Source organism: Panthera uncia (assembly GCF_023721935.1).
Source record: "Panthera uncia isolate 11264 chromosome A1 unlocalized genomic scaffold, Puncia_PCG_1.0 HiC_scaffold_17, whole genome shotgun sequence".
Taxonomy (NCBI): Eukaryota; Metazoa; Chordata; class Mammalia; order Carnivora; family Felidae; genus Panthera; species Panthera uncia.
The window spans coordinates 60,239,055-60,263,204 of NW_026057577.1; the positions used below are offsets into that span (position 1 = coordinate 60,239,055).

General features: G+C 36.4%; 1 protein-coding gene across 7 annotated transcripts in view; it reads right to left on the bottom strand.

Annotated features, from left to right (window-relative positions):
* The window catches only part of SSBP2 (single stranded DNA binding protein 2), a 314,003-nt gene that overhangs the window by 211,052 nt on the left and 78,801 nt on the right, over positions 1–24,150 (bottom strand). For 4 of the 7 annotated variants that reach the window (XM_049649739.1, XM_049649742.1, XM_049649741.1 and 1 more), the window contains exons 2-3: positions 17,437–17,509; positions 4,860–4,921 (exon numbers count right to left, since the gene is read on the bottom strand). In XM_049649739.1, coding sequence (XP_049505696.1) covers positions 4,860–4,921; positions 17,437–17,509 — 135 coding nt within the window. Of the gene's footprint in view, positions 1–4,859; positions 4,922–16,835; positions 16,890–17,436; positions 17,510–21,114; positions 22,150–24,150 lie in introns of those variants that run through there. The other 3 variants (XM_049649744.1, XM_049649743.1, XM_049649740.1) reach the window with 2 other exon arrangements.

Genomic DNA, 24,150 nt, shown 5'->3' on the forward strand with positions numbered 1-24,150 from the left:
TCAGTAACCCTCGAGGTAGAAAAACAAATTACAGAAGCTTTCTGAATTTCTTTCACCACTTTACCAAAACTATTTTCCTCAAGACCACCAAAATTCACCTTACTTCTCAATTCAGGAAAATCTTTATGTCCTCTTACTTACAATTGTTATAAACTTTAATCTCTGCCTTAAATGCCTTTCCTGGTTCCCATGCATTATTCTCTCCTGATTACCCTTCTCCCTTTCCAATTATTTTCCTTTGAGGCTGCTCTTCATCCACCCAGGCTTAAATGTTGACTTTCCTCAGGGTTGTAACCCCAGGTGCTGTCTCACTGGTTACACTGGGCAGTTGAATCTGTAAGCACTTTTCACCTTCAGTATGGTCTGTGCTCATTATTTCCAAACCATTATGGACTTGTCTCTGAGCTATACACCCAGACCTCTGACTTTGTGTTAGGGCATCACTATCTGAGTGTCACAGAGGCATCTCAAAATTTAACCTGTACAACATAAATTATGGCATTTTTTCCCCAAAGCCTGCTGCTCTTTCTATATTTCCTCTTTCAGTCAATGACATCACTATTCATCCCACCATCCAAATCTAAAACCTAGGAAACTCATCCTTCACATGCCAACTATTCTACTCATTGTTTCCTATCTGGGATCAATCACCTATCACCTTTCAACTGGACAATTAAACTTGCCTTGTAACTAGACTCCATCTCTGTTCTCAACCCTCTTCAATCCATCTCTGTTGATGCAAAGTGAATGTCTAAAAGGACAAATCTAATCATGTCATATAACATGTTTAAAATCTTTGAGTTTTAATCCAAAATCCTTGATGTACTCTAGGACTTTATAATTTGGCCACTGCCTTTGTCTTCATCCATTTATTCTATTGCTTCATAGTACTGCACTTGCAATTCAACTGATCCAAACTACCAGTCATGTCGTAGATTCACAATCATTCCTTTTGAGGCTTCATTCTAACTATTCCTTGCCCAAAATATCGTTCCTTCACTCAACTTCTAGCTCAGCTCAGATTTTCTTCTATAAAGCCTTTCCTAAATCTTGCAACTAAAGTAAGCATTCCCCCTGAATTGCTATTGTAACTAATATATACCTCAGTTATAATACTATTAATTGTTTATCTCTCCTATACTTATTTCCTTGAGGGCAGCATAGTTTTACACTTTGTAAATATTTGATCAAGAGGCTTAAACAACAGGACAACTCCATTTTCAAATATTCTATAAAAATACAGAAGTGAGAAGAAGTCATAAAATTGCAACTGGTCCATCCAACAGGGACCTTGCATTTGACCAAATTAGCAAGCAGTAAGTTTTAGAAGAATACCTATTATCTTAATCATCTCGAATTCAACAGCAGTAATTGCTTTCCTGGTCTAAAAAAAAATATATATATATATTAGTACAGCCCTGAATCCCTAACCTAGAGCACATATAATAAAGCACAGCTCTAAAGAGTTAAGGATAGGGCTCCTGGGTGGCTCAGTCAGTTGAGCAACCAACTTTGGCTCAGGTCGTGATCTCACGGTTCATGAGTTTGGGCCACATGTCGGGCTCTGTGCTGACAGCTCAGAGCTCAGAGCCTGGAGCCTTCTTCAGATTCTGTGTCCCCCTCTCTCTCTGCCCCTCCCCTGCTTGTACTGTGTCTCTCCCTCTTTCTCAAAAGTAAATAAACATTAAAAAACTTAAAAAAAAAAAACAAAACTAAAAATATTCTTACTGTAAGACCTAGCAATCATGGTTCTTGGTATTTACCCAAAGAAATTTAAAATTTATGTCCACATAAAAACCTATACATGGATGTTCATAACTGCTTTATTCATAATTGCAAAAACTTGGAAGCAACCAAAATGTCCTTCAGTAGGTAAACAAACCATGGTACCACCAGACAATGGAATATAATTCAGTACTAAAAAGAAATGAGCTGTCAAGCCATGAAGAGACACAGAAAAACTTTAAATGCATTTTGCTAAGTGAAAGAAGCCAATATGAAAAGGCTACATACTGTATGACTCCAACTAAAAGAATCCAGAAAATGCAAAACTATGGAGACAGTAAAAGGATCAGTGGTGGTCAGGGGGGCCAGAGTTGGAGAGATGAAAAGGCAAAGCACAGAGGATTTTTAGGGCAGTGAAAATACTCTGTATGATGCTATAATGATGGACCATGTCATTATACATTGTGTTCAAACCCACAGAAAAGGGGTGCCTGGGTGGCTCAGTCGGTTGAGCATCCGACCTCAGCTCAGGTCATGATCTCGCAGTTTGTGAGTTCAAGCCCCGCATTGGGTTCTGTGCTGACAGCTCAGAGCCTGAAGCCTGCTTCGGGTTCTGTGTCTCGCCCTCTCTCTGCCCTTTCCTGCTCATGCTCTGTCTCTGTCTCTCAGTAATAAATAATGTTAAAAAAATTTTTTTTTTAAACACAGAATGTACAACACCAAGAACTATAATGTAAACTGTGGACTTTGGGTAGTTATAAATGTATCAATGTAGGTTCATCAACTATAACAAATGTACCACTTTGATGGGGGATGTTAATATGGGGGAGGTTATACCTATGTCGGGGTAGAAGGTATATGGGAAATATCTGTACCTTCCTGTCAACTATGTTGTGAACTACTAAAAACTGCTCTTAAAAAAAAAAAAAAATAAGTCCTATCAAAAAAAAAAAGGGGGGGGAGGAAAATCAAAAAGACCTCTGAAACAGTTAACAACAACAAAAAAAGATCAAGCATCTGCTGGATTTAAGGCCCACAGTCATGGCTGGTTACACACAAAGATCAAGAAAGCTTAGGATCTGGGCAGCTTTCTGAAGGAGAGGATCCACAGCTTTGTATCAGTTCTCAGAGGATCCCATAATCTCAAAATCATTTAGAACCACTTATTTACGAAGATGAAATAGGGACCTCAAAGGGTACATTAGTAGTTTAAGGGAGGACATTTTTAAAAACTGAAAACACTGTACCTATATATTTTGCATGTGCTAGATTTAAACCGAACAAATATACTCTAAAAAAATGTGTCCATTTATCATTTCTTTGATCTCTCCAACTATGCATAAATTAAAATTAGTTAAATACCAAAACCACAGAAGAAGAGCTTCCCTGAATCTAAAAGCCCAAGAAAAAGGAAGAGCAATGGCAGATTTAAGAGCTGTATCTTCTGACAGTTAAGACCAAAAAAGCTAAAGGTACTATCAACTGTCAACTGTATGAAAACAGGTTACATTCATAAGAAATGGAGCAAATGAGAAACAGGTGCAAGAAATAAAATTAATTCTTTAATGAAAATTTTTCAAAATCCTCACTCAGCCTACTAATCCAATAGACACAGACTCCTAAAATGGCTTCTTAGGCTACCTTGTAGACCTAATTGGAAACATAAAAAATAGAAGGTGTCAACAGGTGAGGGGACTCAATTACATTCAGCAAACAGCTAAATATTTACAATCTAGATCTAGCTATCATAAATGCATACTATGTAAAACGAAAAGTTGACTTTTGTAATATTATACATTATAAGAGCTCAGTCTTAATCTCCAGGAAAACAGCACAATGATAGCACTTAACTGCAACAAACCGTTGTTCCAAATACAGGAACAACTCTGAGCCAAAGGACCGCACCTGTTTCTGCTATACATATGTGAGACAAACAAGGGAAACCCAAAACCACAACTGATCAAGTGCATTTCCATTCACCACAAAACTTCTAGTAAGGCATGCTTTCAGGAGCAACGTTTAAAAGGTGTACCAAGGATACTATGTGCATGACACTAGAAGACAGCTTTTGTTTTTTCTTTTAAATAACTGAACCACTGAACAGGAAATGCTTTTTTTTTTTTTAAGTTTATTTGTTTATTTTGAGAGAGAGAGAGAGCACAAGCAGGTGAGGGGCAGAGAGGAGAGACAGAATCCCAAGCAGGCTCCAAGTGCACCATCAGCACAGAGCCCCATGTGGGGCTCGATCCCACAAACTGAGAGATCATGACCTAAGCCGAAATCAAGAGTTGAAAGCTTAACCAACTGAGTCATCCAGGTGCCCCTCAAGAGGAAATACTTCTAATTGAAGAAGTGCAAACAAACAAACAGCCTAACTTGTCCATGCAGACACCTGAACTACCAATGCTGCTGCAGAAAAATCACATATCTGGACATACTGGTAGTACAATGAAATTGATAAGCTCTGGTATCAGCTGGGTCTTCAGGGAAGTCTGACAGTCTTTTTTGTGTTCCTACACAGTTCTATCCCTGAGTCTATATTGAACTAATTCAGTTTTTTTTGGACTTTTCCTCACTGTCCTAAAAATTCACCACCACTTCCACCTTCAGTATCCCCAGCTTAGATGTGCTTATGTGGGTGGGACCCTGATGATGACCTTGTGCCCTTATAAGAAGAGACACCAGAGAGCTCTCTCTCTCTTTGCCATGGGAAGACACAGTAAAAAGGCCAGCATCCAAAAGCCAGGAAGAGAGACCTCGCCAGAAAGAAATCATTCTAACAGCTTCATCTTGGATGTCCAACCTCTAGAAATGTGAGAAAATAAATTTCTGTTGTTTAAGCCAAGTAGTCCATGGTAATTTATTATGGCAGCCCAAGCTGACTAATACCGAATCATACTTACAGTTGGAGATTCCATACCAAACCCAACTCCAGTTTGACTTAATAATAGTGTCTTTAAGTTAAAGAACACTAATCTGGTTTTGACTTTGACTTTTTTTTAAGGGCTATCTTTCAGAAAATAATTATAGAAAATGAAAAAAATTAAAAATAAACATGAAATAATAAACAGGTATAGTGCAGGCCTACAAGAATACATCATCAATCTAATAAAAATGGAATAAAAGATACTTACCACCACCAAGAATGTAAGAATCCTGGTGGTTCCCCCAATGTGATGTTTTTTTCCCATCTTATCTAAAATGAATAAAAGAGATATTAAATACTTTCTTAATAATACCTTTTCCCACACATATTACAAAGCAATATTTCCCCATTAAAAATACTAAGTTAATATATGAGATTTTAATCATTTTGATAGTATTCTTTACTCAAGTTTTACAAGAGCTCATTTTACATAGTTATTTATTGATTTGGTGGTTTATGAGAGAAGATGCCAGCATTATTTTCCTGAATTTGCTTCCCACTGTGCCCGATTTTTAAGAGAGACTTCTGGAATTTGAGGTATCTCAGGATCTTAAGGCACATCAAAACTGCATTTTAATTAATCACCACTAATCCAGAAATTTGCAAATGTCTGGGCTTAATATGTGCAGACTCCAAATGATGCCTTGAGGATTGATATTTTAAACAAATTCCTGATTTGAGGGGATGAGAGTAAGAAGGCATATGTCTTCCATAAAATAACAGTTTAAAAAAAGATGATATTAACTTTCCCAATGTTTATATTTCAGATGGCTTGGCATTCACTACCAAAAATTTAAAACAAGGTCAGTATCTCTTAAAAATTAAAATTTCTCGCTAAATACTGTTTACAAATTAAATTTAGAGATTTGAAAACTGGGTAGGATTTATACAGTGCCTTTTCTAAGCACTGATAGGAGTAAACAAAAGATAAAAATCTTTGCATTCAGGGAGATTATACTTTATAGAGAAGACAGACCATAAACAAAGCAAAAAGAAAAAAAAGATTGTATTTATATTAGAAGTAGCAGGCAACAAATGCTAAGGAGGAAAACAAAGCAGAGAAGGACAAAAAAAAAAAAAAAAAAGAAAAAAGTAAGAAGTGAGCTATAATTTTAACTAAGGTGATCCAGAAAGGTCTCATAAACAATCTTTATGTAGGAGTGCCTGGCTGATTCATTCAGAGAAGGGGCTCTTGATTTCAGGGGTCATGAGTCACAAACCCATGGTTCTATCTTTATGTATAAGTATGATTTAGTTTTTTAGTTTAAATAATTAAAAATTATTTAACAATATCCCAATTAGCAAAATATGCCCATAGGACCTTAATATAAAGAGGAAGTAAAAAACTACATAATTATAGATTTAAAAAAAAACAAGGAATTCTTTCTATCACCTACTATGGAAGAACTTAGAAATTTTTGTTCTAAAGGATTTAAAAAAAAAAAGTTTTAAGATAGGAACTCAGAAAGTGGCCTGAAATTAAAAAAAGAAAAAAGTAACTGCTTAAAGATGAAAAAACATAATTAAAATCACTGAAATCATCATTTTTTTAGAGTTCTTAAATATACAAAACGTAAACCAATGTAAGCTTTGAAGTAATTTGCTCTCAAAAAACAAAGAAATTATCTATATATGAACAATGAACCAGAATATGTTATACAAATAAAAGCCAAATCCGAACTTGAATTCTCACACACACATACACACAGGGGTGGGGCAGGGAGAGAGGGAGAGAGAATCTTAAGTACGTTCCACACCCAGCATGGAGCCTGATATGGGGCTCGATCCCATGACTGTGAGATCATAACCTGAGCCAAAATCAAGAGTCAAACACTTAACTGACTGAGCCACCCAGGCACCCCAACACAAATAATTTTTAAATCAATACTACTTTTTATCTGAATTCCAATTAATCATTTATTGTATCTTCTTAGTTCATGAAAAAAGGAATGGTAGTACATAATGAGTTTTAGGATAACAAAACTCTGATGTCCTGCTAAAGTTATAATTTAGTCAAAAACCTGTGTCTCATATATCTCTCAATCTTTTCTCTTTTTGTTCACTTTTTGATGTCTTCTTGAGAGGGCATAATAATGACCCTCACAGGTGTGCCCAGACACACAAATATTCCTAATTCCTGGAATCATCCTAATGAGATGAACAGCGAGCTTTTTAAAGAAGCATCCTTACATTTCATCTCAGGTCATCCTGACTTACAGATATGACTATGAAAAAAAAGCAGACAGCACTATTCTCAACTAAAGGAGAGGGTGTGATGACTTACATTAAAGTGGCATGATTAGGTTCCAATGTCAGACTGTGCTGGCAGCAGGATTAGTCTCACAGTCTAACACGAGTCCCACTGCTCCATATCTGGTGCTCAGCAGTTTCCTTCCTGGACTTCCACAACCAACCATCAGCAATTTCACGAGATAAAGTAGTTGGGGAAAATACCTACATGGTTTACACTCAATAGGCACTTTTGTGAAAGGAATCTAAACTAATGCATTTATATTTTAAACAGTTATTACATCTTACTGTTCCTCAGAGAAGCTCAAAATGTTTCACATACATCATCTTTTTTCATCCTTATAAAATTCTTTACTACGTAAAGTTCATCTTTCTCACTTTAAATTTCAAGTATGTGACAGAAGCAGGTAAAACTTTGGTCCATCGTATTGAAATTAACAAAAAAGCCATCCTTTGATAACTACTGAATAAACAATCAATGTTTCAGGTATTTCTAAAGAAGAAAGGGTTCTACATAGGAATAGGTTTCCATAGTGAATGCTATTTTTTGCCTCCAAACTAATTACTACTCCAGGTATTATTTGCTTATAGGAAGCATGAGATGATGCTGATCTACAGATCTGAATCTGCTGGGATTCTCTTTCTCCCTCCCTCTCTGCCCCTCCCCCACTCACATACACGTGTGCTCTCTCTCTCAAAAAAAATAAACATTAAAAAAATGAAACAACCTGAAAACATTCACCAATAGTGAATATAAAAATATATTTTGATACTTGCATACTATAGAAGAGTGTGCAATCATTAAAAAGAATACAACATACCTACATGAAAGAGAGCCATGCTATATTGGTTTTTCAAGTGGGAGATGTGGAAGATTGGAGAATAATATATATAATATAAACCTTTTCTTTTAAAAAAATGTATGCATATGTATATGTGCATTTCGGTGTATACATTTAAAGAAATCATACCAAACTTACAACTATTACCTCTGGAAAAGGGTAAAGGGTGACTTTTATTTTAATATCATATTCATCTCTGAAATTTAATTTTTTTAGCAAACATGTATTAATGATGGATATGGTTGAGGAATGGCCAGAAAATACTTCTAAATGTCGATAGTCATTTTAGAAACAATTCTGCTTTTTATGAAAAGGCATTTTCTGTTGTATTGAGTTTCACAGGCTTCAGGCTTTTTTTGGCGTTTGAATGACATCTATGCAAATAATTTTTCTCTCTTAATTCTATTTTTCCTTCTTCCATTATCCTAGCTCCAATATGTATTCTTTGTCCTAGGGCTTTTTGTTGTTGAATCATCCACCTTCCTTCCTTCCATCATTTGCCCAGCTGAAAGCTCTATTCTCTGGTAACTTATGCATAAATCATGATGCCCGTTCCCACTGCCATTTTCTACATTTAAAGGCCCTGTCTGTGGTTATGCTGTGTCTCTACTACATGACCTGGGATTTTCAGCATTTCTATATAGGTGTAGCACCAAATATTGAATGAACAAAAAGTAAATTGGTAGGGGTAAGACATGCCATATGGTTTATAAATGAGAATTATAATTTAAAAGTGCCCATACTATCTGAAAGAGCAATTCTTCTTCTAGGAATGTATCCTATGATCGTGTGTGCAAAATCATAAATATAATAATTTTCAGTGAAGCATTGTTTGTAATTGCAAAACAACCTAAATGTGATGGTAAAATATATCACAGCACATTTCATAGAAAGAAATACCCTAGCATCATAAAAAGAAAGAAGAAGTGGGACGCCTGGGTGGCTCAGTCAGTTAAATGCCCAACTCTTGATTTCAGTTCAAGTCATGACCCCAGGGTTGCGTGATCAAGCCCTGCACTGGGCTCTGTGCTGATAGTGCAAAGCATGCTTGCGATTCTTTCTTTCCCTCTGCCCCTCCCTGCCTCTCTCTCTCTCTCTCTCTCTCTCTTTCTCAAAATAAATAAACTTAAAAAAAAATTATGAAGTTTCATGAACCAAAGTGAAGTCAAACAAACGAAACAAAAATCAAAGCATGTAACAGTATATATAATAAATTAGTACTTGTATAAATAAAAACTGATACACACAAACACATGCAAACACACACACACACACACACACACACACACACGCTTAACTTTTCATCATTATTTGCTTCTGGCAAGGGATATTGGTAATTCACCTATTATCTCTAGGCCCCACACTTACCCTTCTATACTCCATTCTACACTAGGTGCTGGGACTCTGAAAATTACAGTTCTTAGGCTCCCTGCCAGCTAGTTTCCTGTTCAGTTCTGCCAGCAGAAGAACAGTAGCTGGAGACCAAAGAGCAGGGGGAAGAAGAGAAGCTTCCTGCCCCTGGCTCCAGAAGTAAAGTAGTTGCTGTTGTAGCAGCAGCAGCAGCAGCAGCAGGGGACAATTCTGGATGTCAGCAGCACCTTTTCAGAGGTTCTAGCCTTGTCAATGTGGGATCTTTTTGAATCATCCAGACCCACTTCGACAGCATCTCCAATAGTACAGCAGTAGTTTTGAAGCTTATGAGTTCCAAACTTCACAGAGTATTCCTAAATCCTTTCATACTTCTTGAGAACCAATATTCAAAATTATTAATACCATAAACAGATAGAGCTAATTTCTATGTTAAGAAAAGAACCTGTAGTGCTTTTTAAATCTTCTTTGAGAAAAAAAATTCAGTTATAAAAGAATGTGTTAGCCATTTTTAACATGTCATATACTTTTCCTAATTCCTTGCCTTTAAAGTCTGAGATAATAGTCACAGGATTTCTCATTAAAAGTAAAAACTACTTGTGGGACACCTGTGTGGCTTAGTCAGCTAAGCATTAAGCATTCAACTTTTGGCCAGAACTCATGTCATGATCTGTGGGTTTCATGAGTTCAAGTCCCACATCAAGCTCTGTGCTGACAGGCATAGAGTGCTTGGGATCCTCTCTCTCCCTCTCTCTGCCCCTCCCCCACTCATGCTGTCTGTGTCTCTCAAAATAAACAAATAAAACAGAAAGGTACAAAAAAAAAAGAAAAAGAAAAAGAAAAAGAAAACCTGTAGGAGTGCCTGGGTGGCTCTGTCAGTTAAGCATCTGACTCTTGATTTTGGCTCAGGTCACGATCTCACGGTTCATGAGTTTTAAGCCCCGCGTCAGGTTCTGCACTTAAGAGTGTGGATGGAGCCTGCTTCGGATTCTCTCTCTCCCTGTCTCTCTGACCCTCTCCCACTCACATGCAGGCTCTCTCTCTCTCTCAAAATAAATAAACTTTAATAAAAAGAACCTGTACATGTATGTATATGTTTGTTCCTAGACAAAATTCCTGAGTATTTTAATTTTGATATAACCTAGTTTTCACACTAATTTTCTAAAATCTTCCATGTATAGATGCATCGATATACTAAATGTAAAAAAAAAGGAAAAAAAATGACATTTTAATTTTAAAAATTAACCAAATAGACATAAGACAGAAAGAAAAACCTGTCCATATATATATATATTTTTTAAATATTTATTTAGTTTTGGGAAAGCACAAGCAGGGAAGGGGCAGAGAGAGGAGGACAGAGGATCCGAAGCAGGCTCTGCACTGACAGGCTGACAGCAGCAAGCCTGATGCGGGGCTCGAATTCACAGACAGCGAGATCATGACCTAAGCCAAAGTCGGATGATCAACCAACTGAGCCACCCAGGCACCCCAAAATCTGTTCATATTTTAAAGCACATAATCCAAAACCATGCTATTCAACGTGGTATCCCCTAGCCATATGTGGTTCTTTAAATTGAAAATTATGTTAACTGAATGTTCCTCAATTGTTCTAGCCACTTTTCAAGTGCTCAATAGTTACATGATACTAGTGGAGAAATTATTAGAAGCACAGATTAGAGATCATCTCCTAATCACATAAAGTTTTATTGAATAGTGGTGCTCCATTCTAGAAGGTAGAAGTCGTCTTAAAGGCTACACCCAGGTGAGAGACTGGGCTGCTGAGATACACATCCCATTTTCGAAGATGATGCCTTTTATTGGGAAAACTCCCTGATGGATTCCTTCTAACTTTTGTTTTTATTTTTTGGCCTAGAAAGATAGAGGCCCCTGGGAATGGTTTGAAAGTAGAGAACGAAGACCTAATATACTACATGATAAAGTAACAAGAGTTTAAGAGGCTGCTGACAGTCTCTCAGGAAGAAGATGTCTGAGGAGTCTGGGAGGATTCAGAAAAGGAGAAAACGGGAGAGGTTGTGAGGAATCAACAAGACGTAAGGCAAATGGAGTCCACAGGAAAACAGCGAGTAAGACATTCCCTGTGGCAAGGAGACCAAAAAGCTTAAGAATAGTTGTGTCTGATATTCAAGTCGATGTTGTTGCCTGTACAGTACAAGGCTGAATACCCTTCAGTTTTCCCCTAACTTCAATAAGAATCTTTTATACACAAGAGCAACAAATCAGTGGAGCTCTGAGGCTATGAGAGAAACAGGAAACTTGAGGCAAACAAAAGGTAGCAGTCACAGAAGGAGAAGCAGTGGGGCTGTAATGGTGGGGGCAAGAAATTATAGCAAAGAGAACCTCAAGCCCCCTCTCCCCCTAGGAAGGCCTGGAGATGTCAGAGAAGACTTGTGGGAACCTATAAATTAGGGATGAGAGCTGGAGCTATTTTGATAGGAAAGGTAACCACACAAGGCAGGAGGATTGCGGGCCACTCAAGTGGAGATACCTGGAGCACACAGGTGTACAGAGCCATATATTTACACTTGTACTGTAGTAGAGAAACTACACAAGATAAAAAAGAATTGGTCAAGAATTTTAAAAGTAACACTTTTGAGTGTGTACTACATGCTAGACCCTTCTAAGTACTTATATATATATAAGTAGACCCTTCTAAGTACATATATATATATATATATATATATATGTATATATATATATGTATGTACTAATTCATTTAAACCTCAGCACAACTCTAAAGTATTATTGCAATTACCTTCTTCTTATAATTAAGAAAATTGAATCAGTAGGGGCACTGGGGGGCTTAGTCAGGTGAGCGTCTGACTCTTAATTTCCACTCAAGTCATGATCCCAGGGTTGTAGGGTCCAGTCCTGCAAAAGGAATTGTGCTGAATGTGGAACCTGCTTAAGATTTTCTCTCTTTCTCTCTCTCTCTCTCTCTCTCTCTCTCCCTCCCTCCCTCCCTCTGCCCCTCTCCCCTGCTTACACTTTCTCTCAAGAAGGAAGGAAGGAAGGAGGAAAGAAAAAGAAAAGAAAACCGAGTAAGTAAATAAAATGTAGAACATAATTCAAACTCAGCAGTCTGGCCACCAAGAAATTGCTCTCACCCACAATACTATGTTGCCTCCAAGTTATAGTTCAAGGAACTGTTTAGGAAATTGTTGCTATTTTCTCTTCTCAGTGAAAGGTAAACAGAAAGAAAATTATTTTAGAATCTATTATGTTCAATAACTGAGAATTCCTAATAAAATCTGAAGAAGCAATCTGTTGGATGTTTTCAAGCTTCTCTTTCTGGCTAACTTACAGGCTAATTTATGGCAAATAAGGGCTAGAAATCTAAACAATGTAAAATTCTTAAGAAGGGGGAAAAATCTTGATCTCTGCAACATTCTAATTCTTAACTTTATTTGGTGAGGTCACCAAGCCTTATGCGGAGGCATGATAAATACCATGCAAAATTTCAGGTATGAGTTGGAATTGTCTTTGCATAATGAAATGAGATAACCAAGAAAGGATAGTTTCCAATGAACTCAAAGTAACAAAAAATTGATACAGAATTGTAAAGATTTCTTTTCTTTCCACTCTCCAAACTGTAAAGATTTCTTAACATTCTGTATGTAATTTTTGAATACTGAAGGATAATAAAAGATAAAGGTGAAGAAGAGCTCTACATTGAAAACATTTCTAAAGAATTTTCAATTTTGTCCTGTTGAAGGTAAAAATAAGGTCGCAGAAACGTTAAGGTCGTAGAAAACAACATTCAGGTAATGATTTAGAATCTATCATGAATCAGATCTAACAATGAACTAGTTAACATAACCTGGGTAGAGAGATGTTTTGATTTCTATCATTAGTTCAATGCTACCTCTTTTAACTAGTAAAAAAAAAAAAAAAAAAAAAATGCTGGGTTAATAGTGCCCTGTTCTTCTGGCTGATAATAAAAACTATCAAGAGCAGTTCAGTTTCTGACAGACCAGGCAAAGGGCATTATCAGAAAGGCCAAATCCCGTGACAGCCTGGGCTGCTGAGATACACAGTTTACTTGTTCAGATGATACAGAGAGTTCAAATTTGACTTTCTCACAACTTCATGCATAAGTGAACCCATACTAAGGAAAGAGATGGCCCAGCACAGCAAATCCTGGTGCCAAAGGGCTCATTAACATCATAGTCATCCATACCCTCATGATTCTAACTTCTTCAATATAGGAACATTGAACATCTGAGTAATTGGTGCTATTTCAATCATTTCCTTTTTATCACAATACCCAAACCAAATAAACAGGTCTCCCTAGTTTTTCTTTAAGTTCCTTGTGTAACTCTTGTGAATTATGTAAAAATACTTGGGGATAGACTCACCAGAATTTAGATAAGATGGTCCTTTATTTCTCAAATTACTTAAGAACTGGTTCTACAACAAGCCGACTTAAATTTTCCATATGATCCAAGTAAAAATAAGAGAGAAAGCAATGCTAACTAGGGTACAAAGCTCTAAAAGATTACATTCTCCTTTCTTTACAAACCATAGTTGGGAGGGGAGGGAAGGGGTACCACCATTCACAAAGATACCAGAGTACAAACCAAACTATGTTTTTCTTTTACTTAAAAACCTTCCAAAGCCTGGGGCACCTGGCTCGCTCAGTCGGTTAAGCGTCCAACTTCAGCTCAGGTCATAATCTCACAGTCCATGAGCTTGAGCCCCACGTGGGGCTCTGTGCTGACAGCTCGGAGCCTGGAGCCTGCTTCAGATTCTGTGTCTCCCTCTCTCTCTGCCCCTCTCCCACTCCCACTCTGTCTCTCACACTCTCAAAAATGAATACATGTTTAAAAAAAATTAAAAACAACAACAACATTTCAAAAGCTCCCTTTTCCAAGAAGATCAAGTCCAAGCTTCCTGAAACAGTATCAGAAGTCTTCAGTAGGAGTGCACTATCCACATAAAGAAGTGAAGCCTAAGAAAGCATTCCTAGGAAAAGCTACTTCTAAGCTAGTCAGGTGAGGAGGGTGAGGATTAGGTAGAGTAAAGCCCAGAGATAGAAATCTATAGTATGTATAGGCAAATACAAGCAGCTAGGTATTGTGAAAACTTAGTATGGGAGAGATTAGTACCGAAATTAGTACTTAGTATGAGATGGAAAAGTACCGAAATTTAACCAAATGAAATTATTTAGAACTTTAGGGTACACTCAAATGGCCTATCACAAATCAACCTCCAGGCTTCCATTTTAAAATTCAGATAATTTTGTATTTTCTATTATTTTTACTTGTAAATAACTGTACAAACTATATGTGTGTGTGTGTGTGTGTGTGTGTGTGTGTGTATGGCATATGTGGCATATACGTATATGCAAGTAAGGATAAAATTCCCCTCTAATCACTTTAAAATTCCTACTCTCAGAAACTAGTCTGGCATGTATATTCTTTCAGACCTCTCAATATACTTCACACTCATAAATATGTACACACAAAAATACACAGTATTGCATCATGTTCCTTGATGTTCAAAGGTTTCCATGTAAATGGCATACTTCAGCTTGCTTCTTTTATTTGAAAATGTTTTGGAAGTCTATCCATATTAAGTCCAAATAGATCTAACTTATTCTTTTACATTTTGGCAAACTTACACCTCAATTAATCTAGCCATTCCCTACAATATGGCAAACACTATATTGGATATTTAGGTAATGAGAATGTATTTTCACAGTGCCACTCAGAGTTTGGCAAGCTAGAAAGTAAAGAACGGTTCTCGGAATCACACACACTCATCTCCAAAATCCAGAAATAATGTATCTTCTTGGTGACAATAGTTTGTTTTCAGCTTAATTGATTCCTCTTGTGAAACTGAACCAGACTGATAATTCAGAGAAACTTCAGTTTTGTATTCCAAATGCAGCCAGAGAAAATAAAATCTTGATAAATACTTGTCAGAAAAGTGTGAATGTCTTCTGAAATTGTAATTTTATTTTTACCAAATAGCCCTAGAAAATTTATATATCCATTTTCCATTGAGCTCAAGGTGTATCAGTACATTATCTAGTTATCTCAACCTAGTTATGCTCAATCCACATGATCCATTTGAGTCAAAACAACTGAACTTCCTTAAATAAATTAACAACATTTTTCTTTTTTGATGAAGTTTAATAATCACTGCATCTGACATATTGTAAAGTTGGTAAGAAAATATAGTCATGGGAACCCCTGAGGATTCAGCAAGATGAGTCAATTCCAAATGTTCCCTGACCTAAGGAAAGAGATCAGTAAATCTCTTCATTAAAGTTTCATCATGTTTTCAACTGCATTAAAATTAAAATTTTATTTAAAAAAATTTTTCTGGGGGCTGCCTGGGTGTCAGGCTCTGTGTTGACAGCCCAGAGCCTAGAGCCTGCTTCAGATTCTGTGTCTCCCTTTCTCTTTGCCCCTCTCTCACTCTTTGTCTCTCTCAAAAATAAATATTAAAAATTATTTTTTAATAAATAATTTTGTAATGTTTATTTTTGAGGGAAAGAGCACACACATGTGAGTGGGGGAGGGAGAGAAAAAGAGAGGAAGAGAGAGGATCCCAAGCAGGCTCTGTGCTGATAGCAGAGAGCATGAGGCAGGGCTCGAACTCACAAACCTTGAGACCATGACCTGAGCCAAAGTTGGACACTTAACCTACTGAGCCACTCAGGAGCCCCTAAAATAATAATTTTAAATCTGCATGGCTGTCTTTAGTTTCTTTTAAACATACTGGAAGTTGGCAGTGATTAAGCATACAAATATTAGGAGCATCCTTTTTACAATCTCAGTCACTGCCTCTGAAAAAACCAGCAGTCAATGTGGCAAGAAAGGTCATACACAAAGTCTTCTAATTAACGATTTAAGAAGATATAAATACACTAAACTTCTGTTTTGATTTGAATAAACTTTAAAATCCAATTTTATTACACTCTATATATTCATTCTACGTTAAAATAATTGACTTCTTATATGTTCTGGACATACCTCTCAAATTCCTTATTTGCAAATAGGCCCTAATAGTTCACATATACTGATTAATTAGATAAAAGATTGGAGGTTATATGTGTTTACTTGTGTATTTGTTTTAGGAATAAGTGATTCTCAAGAAGGTTGTACTCTAGCAAGGCACTTTGGTCAAGGAATAGCCTGTCGTGTCCCTGATCTGGTGGAGGTCAAACTAACGAGATCACTAGAAATATTATTTTGACTAGGACTTGTCCCATAAAAATACAAACATAGGCCACAGATAAGTGCTGCATATGTACCTTTAAATTCTCTAGTGACCACATTAAAAAAGAAGAAAATGGTAAAATTAATTTTAGTAATTTATTTTACCCAATATATCTACAATACTATCATTTCAATGTGCGATCAAAAACTTTAAATGACTGATATTTTATATTCTTCTGTTCACACTAAATCTTCAAAATCCAGTGTGTACTGGATTAGTTGTATTTCAAGCGTTGAAAAAGCCACATAAAGCTAATGAATAGCAAACTGGACAGAACCAATATGGGGGGAACACCAGAAGCTTTGGAATAAATGAAGATCTAAGTTTGAATTCCAATTCTGCAATTCACTCAGCTACATGACTATGAGCCAGTTATATAAATTCTCTGAGCCCTGCTGTTCTTATCAGTAAACAGGAATAATACCATCTGCCTAACAAATTTCTTAAAAGAATTCAAGATAATATATGTAAAGTACCTTGGCATATTATGTGCCTGACATGGAACAGAAGTCAGTAAAATCCTCCTCATCCTCATCATTATATAAATTGAAGAAGAAAAAGTACCATTGTAAGAAAGCTGAAATTTAAACTGAAAAATGTGAAGAGAAAAATACACAAAGAAACAAAAACCTGAAATAAGATTATCAAAATGTTTTCTAACTAAAGTTAGTCATAAATCCACTATTATCCATACAAAATAAAAACAAACAAAACTCATATTTTCCAAAATTATGAATAATGCCAAAATAAGACACTGCTAAAACTAGAGATATGGTGACATTTGTCTTTTTTTTTTTAAAGCAAATTTGCTTTCTTGATTACTGTTGCCAAGGCTAATATTAGTTTCTATTTCTACAGGGGGATAAATGGCTAAAAAGTTGAGTAGAAGCTTATTGGCATGAAAATGCAATACTAAAAATGCTTACAAATAATCTACAAAGAGTATGAGGCATACTGATAACTGAGCATTCTCTGTATAGTAGGTAATGACAGTTTTTTCCAAATAATTGTTACAGAATATTTGCATCCACTTCTATAAGATATTAAAATAAAATATAAAAAATAAAGAAAACATACCTCTGATAAAAATGTTTGGGCCGATTTCTGAGCTCCTACATGGAGCAGATATTCATATACGTAGAGTGCTAACCTGGAAAATAAATAAAATATGTATTGAGAAGATGTATACTTAAAATTCACTCTTTAATGCACATACCTTTTCATTACAAAAATATCTTACACACTAACAGTGACAAAAAATCAACTCTTCCCATTGCTATTTAATGGGAGTTTATACATGTCTGTTCAGAAAGAACTTAAACTAATTAAAATAGCACACAAAGAAAAAAAGCAAATATAGCTTTTCTTGACAAGAAACATCTAAAAGGGGATTTTGTCTTTGATCATGTCACTTATCATAACCTCGTTCCCTTTGTCATGCCTAATATAATTGATAATTTATAACTCAATATTAATAATCTCCATAACCTATTGTTATAATTATTATCTTCCATTATTAAAATAAATGAATTAAGTAATTGGACCTTTCCAACACCTTTATATCCTTCAATCTTCTTGGTGAATATTAACATAAACTCCAGCTATTTGCACATCTCTATGCTAATATGGGTACTCAAAGTCCATTTTAATATTTGTTCAGGCAACCTGTCCTTAGTCTTTAGGTATGATTTTTTCTTTTTAACATTTTATTTATTTTTGAGGCAGAGAGAGACAGAGCATGAACAGGGGAGGGTCAGCGAGAGGGAGACACAGAATCTGAAACAGGCTCCAGGCTCTGAGCTGTCAGCACATAGCCCGACGCGGGGCTTGAACTCACGGACCGCGAGACCATGACCTGAGCCGAAGTCAGCCGCCCAACCGACTGAGCCACCCAGGCGCCCCTAGGTATGATTATTAAACCAATAACATAGTATATTAGTTTGTAAGAATTCAAATTATCAGCAAACCACAGCATTAAGCAAACTTTAAAAACAGCAAATCATATTAAGCATTTGGATGCTTACAGTTTACAGGTTAACACAAAATTACATATAAATTTATCATTTAAATATAGAATATTAAGTATGCACTATACACTTGTACTATTCTCATTATCTTGTGGATTCAGAATTTTAAGCTACACCATGTGGCTCAATTTCAGTTGAGCTGTTAACAAAATATTATTCATAAACTCAAATTAGTCTGAGGCAGTATTTTTAATGATATCTTGGACTGATGCCCAGATAGCTCACAACAGTTCAGTTTCTGCTACACTATATTTACCAATATTAAGCCAGGTTTACAGTAAACAAAACAATGTAATAATAACCACAATTCTGTAGAGCTACACCATTTCTCTTGCCAAGTGAATTTCTGATTGTTAAAGATTGATAGCATTTGCAAAAATGAATATTTTCTTCATTTTCATGAAAAATATCATGCGTGTCATGAAAAGAGAAAGCTAGTAGAAACTCAATTGCTCTGTCCATTCAATTCTTTCCCCATTCCAGAATTGCCAAACACTCAAAATGAGAATTACTCCGTGGTTACCAAGTACCACAAGAGAGTAGACATCTGTTAAAATTACACTTAGATAAAAAGTATGTTATTAGAAACATCTCCTAAACTCTTCAAGTTGAATGACACTTCTTAGATCGTGTTTCTCAACACTTTTTCTACCCTAACACACATGAGGAACATGATATCTTCCTTTTGATTGCCTTATCTCCTGTGGAAACATGGCTCATCCCCAAAGTACATAATGAATATGGGAATAATAATATTCCTATAGTTGCAAACAATCCCTACTAGTGATTCTTTTTTTTTTTAATGTTTATTTATTATTGAGAGACATAGATGGAGCGTGAATAGGGGAGGGGCAGAGACAGAGGGAGACAAAGAATCTGAAACAGGCTTCAGGCTCTGAACTGTCAGCACAGAGCCCGACACAGGGCTCGAACCCACAAACCGCGAGATCGTGACCTGAGCCGAAGTCGGACGCTTAACCGACTGAGCCACCCACGCGCCCACCTACTAGTGATTCTTACTACATGTTCTTTAAATACACATATCCCACACAACCTGTCCTTCCACTAACTACTCCCAAACCTGTCACATGATTCTCTGACCACAGTGGCAAATCTCACCTCAAAAAAAGAATTGTGAATTTTTCCTGGAGAGACTATGAAGCCTCAAAATTGCTTGCTAGTGACAGTGTCACCCTACTGCCTGAGAAGAAACCTGGCCCCAAAGCAATTTCTTACAGTTGGTCAAATCTTGGGCCTGGCACCAAACCAGTGTTACCCACTAAACAAGAAAAGGCTGAACAATAAGGATGTTCCACCAAGCTTGGAAAAGTAGGAAGCAAGAGGCAGAGCATGAAGCAGAGACAGCAGGTGGGCCTTGGAGGAAGGGGAATGGACCCCAGAACAGCACAAGAGTTGCTGCGTCCTTGCAATGAACACCATTCATTCCAAATTAAGCAAATCACTTCCTCGTAATCTCTTCTTTGTAATATTAAAGGGGCTAATATATTTCTACTATGTTTTTCTCAATTATGTAATAAAATGGATATCTCTTTACAAGTGGAATTAAAAGCAACAATCTCTACTCTTTCTCTATGGATCTAAGACAGTGATTATAAAAAATGTATTGGCTGGAGAGCCTGGGTAGCTCAGTCGGTTAAGCATCTGATCCTTGATTTCTTGAGGTCTTGAGATCAAGCTTCTTTTCATGTGGTTCTGCACTGAGCATGGAGCCTGCTTGGGATTCTCTCTCTTTCTCTCTCTCTCTCTCTCTCTCTCTCTGCCCCTCCCACTCCCCCTCTCCTCTCTCACTTTCAAAAACAAACAAACAAGCAAAAAAACCAACTATTGGAAGAGTCACAGAATCAATGGAGAAAAGGTGTCTCAAACTACATAACTAAAAATTCCGAAGCATCTTCTAAGTGGTATGCTTGTCCTCCTACCTTTGGAATGTGTGCAGTACAAGCACATCACCACCAACAGAGTGATACAGTGGGATAGGACAGAAAAAAAACCTATCCATAATGTTAGCTCATATGTCCAAGTTCTATAACCTCCCTTGAACAAAATTAATGCTGCCAGGCAGTCAAGATCTATGCTCCAGAAAGAGTGGTTCTGCTACCATGACCACTCCATAATACATCACCAGCAAATCTCCAATATTTTAACTATCACCTCAGGGCAAAAGACTTCCCAAACCTATCTCTTTAGCCCTATCCTCTCTACTACACTCCAAACCTGCTGCTCTAAATTACTGTTTGAAGTTCCTAACAAGATACTTCTCTTTAAATTGATCACATCCAAAGTTAAATTCATCTTCTCCATCTGTTTATAGTACCCGTGCTGACCTTGAGTGAAATAGAATGTGAGTCTTCAATTCCTCATTTGTAAAATGGGAAGAATATTTTCCCATGACTGTTAAAATTTCACATAATTCTCTCACATCCAGTAATATATTACCAAGTCATGTAATGGACCTTAATGTCACAATCTCTCCCACATTTGCCAGTTCTTTCTATCCCCCTGCCTACCCCTGAGGAACCACTAGGAGCCACAGCAAGAGCAGAATCATTTGCTCTAGCTTCAGATACAGGTACTGTGTATTTCCAATTAGCTCTCATAGTAGAGGCATCAGGGCCACTAGAAACTCCAGAAAGTTCTGGGGGAAAGCCCTGCAGTTAAAGATAACATTTGAACACAGATGATTCCAAGAATGGAGAGTAACACTTACCCATCCATGCAGGTAAATCATGGCACGGTCCCTTGCCTGGTGGCATGAGATTACCAAACATAAGACAACATTTTGATTCAATTTCTACTGAACAGTAAAAATTTAAAAGTAAATATTGAATATGCAAATATTTAAACCATGTATACTCTCAAATTAACTTCATTTTCCTTTTTGGGAATCCTTGAAAAATTTATTATTTTTGATGATTTAGAGTGGCTATTTAACCTAGTGGATTATAGTGTGATCCAAATACATAAAAAAATTAAGAATCATCCAATAATAGTTTATACACACATATACATACATATATGTATACATACTGTGTATAGAAAAAGAATAGAAGGAAACGTGAGTTACAGCTACTGGTAGAAACATTAATAACAATAAGAAGTAACAAATTAAGTCTTATTAGTACAGATGAAGAGAGAAAACCTAAAGAAAGCATTAAGACCTAAGGCCTACTTAGAGTGGGAACAAACACGCCCATACGCCCTTCAGAAGGCCTGAGGGCAACTTTTCTTATAGCATGGTCCTCTAATTAAGAATCATAATGGTAGTTTTAGGTCTCCAACAAAAGTTTAAACTTGGTGCCACTCACACTACACAAAAATCTAAGATATTTGGCTACATAAAAATATTAAACCTCTGATAATACTTTCTGCAAACCATAAGAACCATAAGAATTTTTTTTCTTTTTTTTTTTCGGGGCCTAACTGAATGAATTTTAAAATTACAAATGGAAGTCTATTAATATGAAGGCTTTATGTGAATCTTTTTTTCTTTTTTCCTTGCTAAATGTAAGAAGATGGGAAAATGTGAACAGTTTTCATCACTGAAGTTTGGAATGGATGGATGTTTTCTTATATTAAATGGCAGCTTTCAGAGCCTGGAGCCTCTTCAAATTCTGTGTCTTTCTCTCTCTCTCTGTCCCTCCCCACTCATACTCTGTCTCTCTCTGTCTCTCAAAAATAAATAAACATTGGGGCGCCTGGGTGGCACAGTCGGTTAAGCGTCCGACTTCAGTTCAGGTCACGATCCGTGAGTTCGAGCCCCGCGTCGGGCTCTGGGCTGATGGCTCAGAGCCTGGAGCCTGCTTCCGATTCTGTGTCTCCTTCTCTCTCTGCCCCTCCCCCCTTCATGCTCTGTCTCTCTCTGTCTCAAAAATAAATAAAAACGTTAAAAAATAAATAAATAAAAAATAAATAAACATTAAAATAAATAAATAACAAATAAAATACTACAGTTTGACAACATAACATTGCCAAAACAATTCCTTCACACTGATTTAATCCCTATATGCAAAAAAAAAAAAAAAAAGAAAGAAAGAAAAAGACTTTTTTACAGAAATAAGTTAGTCCATTTAGTTATGGGTGGTAAATTTGTTTTTTTTTTTTAATAAAATTAATCCCCAATGACAAAAACCTCCTTCTCTCTGCTTTACTTCCTTTTAAAAGAAAAGAAGTCAAGGTTAGGAAATAAAAAAACAAAAAGATGGCAGAGGACTACAAGAGGGGTATTTTGTAAAGAATGGTCTAGCTATGGCCATTTAACACCAGTGAATTATAGGTATCCAAAATGCTGCATCCAAAATTTAGTCCCCATCTTTTGTCCTTAAATCCCAATGTCAGTAAGCATAAGACTTAGATATAGAGAACTGAAAGCAGACCAAAAGCAAATTAAGTTCTGTCTTTTCCAGTCACGTTGGATCTACAAAAGAGATCTCTCTTATTCCTGAGCCACTGTATAATTCCAGTATTGACCAAAGACATGTATCAGTGTCCAAATGTGACTCCTAGGTGATAAAATGCCAGTAGTTAGCTGGATCACAGCTACCTAACAAGTAGCAAGGAGCATTTGACAGCTACTGAAAGTCTGCTCATGAGACTGTAAGTAGTTTAGCAGTGACACTAGATCAGCCTGATCAAATTTTCAACAGAGTTTACAACCTAGTGCTAAGGAGGTGTGAAAAATTAGAAATCTCTTTCTAACATTGTCTTTTACAAGTTCTTCACCATTAACAGCGAAGCTAAAAAACTGATTTAGAGTGTCAAAACTGTCTATGCAATGAGACTTCATTTGACTAACACCCAGTCTTTGTTTTAGCACACTAAAATTCCTATTATTTTTAATATTCTCAATATCAGTCATAAAGAAATAGATACATGATATATATACAGATACTGAAGATACTAAATGTTCTAGGGCAGGGATAAATGAATCAGTTAAGATAGGGACAGGAAGGAAAGATTAAACAATTACATGAATAGCTGGGTACAAAAAATATTTAACTCTGCTGATGTCTCATTGATGAGGCAAGTAATATTTGGGCATATGATTTGAAATTAAGTGATATGGTGTACTTAGAAAAAAAACACACTTGTCTTATATAGACAGGCAAGTTCAGGATTAAAGTGACTACAATCAATTTGGGGGAACTAAAAAGCCTAAGATGTAAAAATGAGAATTAATAAAAAAATAATTAATCAAGTTTGTAGAAGTACAATTACTCATTGAAAATTCACAGTAAAATTTTCCATCCAATCTTCTATCTAATCTATAAACACCGGAAATACAGTACTGACTGTACTTGATAACAGTACTTATTCCACTGCAATTCAGCTGGAAAATCTTATACTTTATACCCAGGCTCCCACTTGCGTACGGAATCCTGATATATACAATTTAACTCTTTACTATCTGTTGGTGTTATCCTTACAGAGTAGATTTTCCTTTACATTCACCCAGAATACTAGTAGCTTCTTAATGCTTGCTGATTAACCGTGGAGATCTTCTCGTACTCTATTTCAATGTTTTAACATCAAAATTAACACAGACACCAGACCGCAACTTATGCCATGGAGGAGTAAGTAGAACTGAACTTGTTCTCTTTCTTTAAACAACTAGAAAACTGGATATACTATCTGATCAAATCTGAGAGGGATTTAGGCAGCTGGAATTTATGGGCAGAGTATTAGACAGGAGGGAGCTACACAGGAAAAAGCTCCAACCATCTTGTTGCCCATGCGTGAGGTGAAA